The sequence below is a fragment of the Penaeus vannamei genome, chromosome 32, assembly GCF_042767895.1.
Source record: "Penaeus vannamei isolate JL-2024 chromosome 32, ASM4276789v1, whole genome shotgun sequence".
In the NCBI taxonomy this organism is placed as follows: domain Eukaryota; kingdom Metazoa; phylum Arthropoda; class Malacostraca; order Decapoda; family Penaeidae; genus Penaeus; species Penaeus vannamei.
The window spans coordinates 24,072,500-24,075,264 of record NC_091580.1 but is presented as its reverse complement, the minus strand read 5'-3'; the positions used below and the strand labels follow the sequence as shown (position 1 = coordinate 24,075,264).

Below are 2,765 nucleotides of genomic sequence, written 5' to 3'. Positions count from 1 at the left end.
ATTCCATGGTCTGTTCATTTCGTATTAAATGTTGGTAATCAAGTTAATGTCCTTAACATTATTATTACCATTATTATTATCATTATTGTTATTATTAGTAGTAGTAGTAGTAGTAGTAATAGTAGTATTTTCATTATTAGGATTATTAATATTATTGCTATTATCATTATTATTGTTATTATTACCATCATTATATGATTATATATATTATTACTATTATTATCATCATCATTACCATTATTCTTATTAATGTTTTGTTAATATTGTTATCATCATCATTATTATCATTTTTATTGTCATTATTAATATAACTATTATTATCGTCGTTATAAACAAATAAATAAATAAGGATATATATATATAATATATATATATATATATATATATATATATATATATATATATATATATATATATATATATATACATATACATATACATATATACATATTCCTTGATCTTGTCATGCATTTCCTGCCCTTCCTCCCGGCGCATGTCCCGCCCGCCTCCCGCGCCCGTCAATACCGCAGCCGCCGTCAAGCCCCCGCCCACGAGGGGAAGCAACTCGGAGCAGCTGCAGGCGGGCGGCATCATCGCCGTGGTGCTGGGCGCGCTGGGCGGCCTGCTGGTGGTGGCCATCCTCATCTGCGCCGTCGTGCGGGTGCGGCACTTGCGGCGCGAGGAGAGGCGGAGGCGCGGGTGCGGGCGCGCGGGCGTGAGGGACACGGTGGTGAGCGGCCAGGACGACGGCGGGGGGGCGTGCCAGGCCAAGACGACGGCGACGGGAGCGGTCAAGGAGTTCCCCCCGCCCCCCGCCTCGCCCAGGGACGCCGACGAGAAGAACCCGGATGTCATCCCGCTCTCAGGTGAGTGGCTCGGCCCTGCGCCCTAAGCAGCTCGGTTTTTATCTTAAAAAAGAAAGAAAGAAAGAAAGAGAGAGAGAGAGAGAAAAAAAAGAAAAATATCCCCTATATCTTTGATGGCTGCGATATCACTGACCTCCAACTTGAATCTCGTCTATATAATCTTATGTTAAAGACAATAAGATTAACCATACCAAGTAAACTAAAAACGGAAAAGAAATGAAAATGAAAACGGACAAAAAGAAGAGAAAAAAGGGTAAAAAATGAACCGACAGGACAGGGGTTCCCTACCTGGGTACCATGGCCTCCAGGGGGAACACAGAGGTATTCTCTCGGGGGATATAAATCTATATGAAATTTTTGACGTTGAATTAAACAGATTCATATCTCACCAACGTTACCTACATATCATTTACTCTTACATATTAGTGAATTGGAATCTTTCCATGTGGTTTCCTTGTCCTATATCAACTGACACCATAACGCTATTGATAACTAGTAAAAACTGAATCTAGAAGGATGACAGTTACTGAACTGGACATAGAGAATGTTATATATTAGTCGAGGTTGGGAACCGCTGCCGTAGAAAATGCAAAGTTTCCCCCCTTTCGCTTTGATCCAAATATTATTCTATTTATCGTCATACCCGTTATTTTTCCCTTCTTTCCACACCCTCTTTGAAGTGTCAACAAACACCCCCTTCACTATTCAATTTGATCTTTTTCTTCTCTCTATTTCACACATTTATTACCACAATCATTTCTCAACCACCCAGTAGACACGGATCCAAAGAACATTTTATTCCCTTTCTTATTTAAAAAAATTTAATTTTAAAAAATCTTATAATCTCTTCCACCAGATTCGGATTCGTGGAACATGGAGGTTGTCAATACTATTAGCACAGCCTCGTTACCTTCCACTTACGTAACACTACCCAGGTCTTCACGGGGTTGTAGCCATGACAACTACCAGGTAAGAAAGAGGCTGTCAGAGAGGGAGAGAGGGAAAGGGGGGAGAGAGACGGGGAAAGGGTGAAGATGGACGGGTGGGGAGAGAGGAGATTGGGAAGAAGGATGGGGGAGGATTAAGGGAGGGAGAGGGGACAGGGGGAAGAGGGATAGGGAGGGAGAAGGGAGAGGGGGAAGAGGGATGAGGAGGGAGAAGGGAGAGGGGGAAGAGGAATTGGGGAAGGAGATAGGAGAGGGAGAGGAGGAAGAGGGTTGGAAAGGGAGAGAAAAGGGGAGTGATGGAGGAGGAAGGGAGAGGGTAGAAGGCTGGGGCTGGGAGAGAGACGGGGAGAGGGTTGGGAAAGGGAGGAGGAAGGAGAGAGATGGTGGGAAAGGGAGGGGAAAGAGAGAGGGATGGGGGAGGGGGAGAGGGATGAAGAGGGAAGAGGTAAGGAGAGAGAATTGGAAAAGGATGGTGCAGGGAGGGAGAGGGGAGAAAGATGGAGGAGGGAGAGAGATAGGGAGACAAAGAGGTAGGTGAGGGGAATGGGGTAAGGGAAGGAGAGAAAGGAGGCAGAGAGCCAAGAAGAGAGAGGAATGGGAGAGGGATAGAAAATGGGTGGGAGACTGGAAGTCAAAGAGAAGAGGAGAGGGAGGAGGGAGGGAGACAAGGGAGAGAACTGGTGAGTAGAGAGAGGTAGAAAATTATCAGAAAAAGAACAGGAAAGAAGGAATAGATGGGGAACGAAGTGGAAGAAGGAGAAAAGAGGGAAAGGAGGAGGAGGGATTACAGGGCGAGAGGATGAGGTTGGGGAAAGATTGTGAAGTTACAATAGACGAGAGATTTTACTGAGGAGAATCACACAGACTCCATGCCAATTGCTTGTATCCAGGAGCACTTAACTGAAGGACCCTTCTGGGAAAATCACCCCAAAAATGGACACCAAAAACCCAT

At 44.6% G+C, this 2,765-nt stretch overlaps 1 protein-coding gene across 1 annotated transcript in view; it reads left to right on the top strand.

The window, feature by feature from the left end:
* The first annotated feature begins 493 nt into the window (after window positions 1–493).
* The window catches only part of LOC113804565 (uncharacterized), a 3,718-nt gene continuing 1,446 nt past the window's right edge, over window positions 494–2,765 (top strand). Inside the window, exons 1-2 of the mRNA XM_070144660.1 lie at window positions 494–866; window positions 1,723–1,835. Of these exons, the coding sequence (XP_070000761.1) occupies window positions 494–866; window positions 1,723–1,835 (486 nt within the window). The remainder of the gene's footprint in view (window positions 867–1,722; window positions 1,836–2,765) is intronic.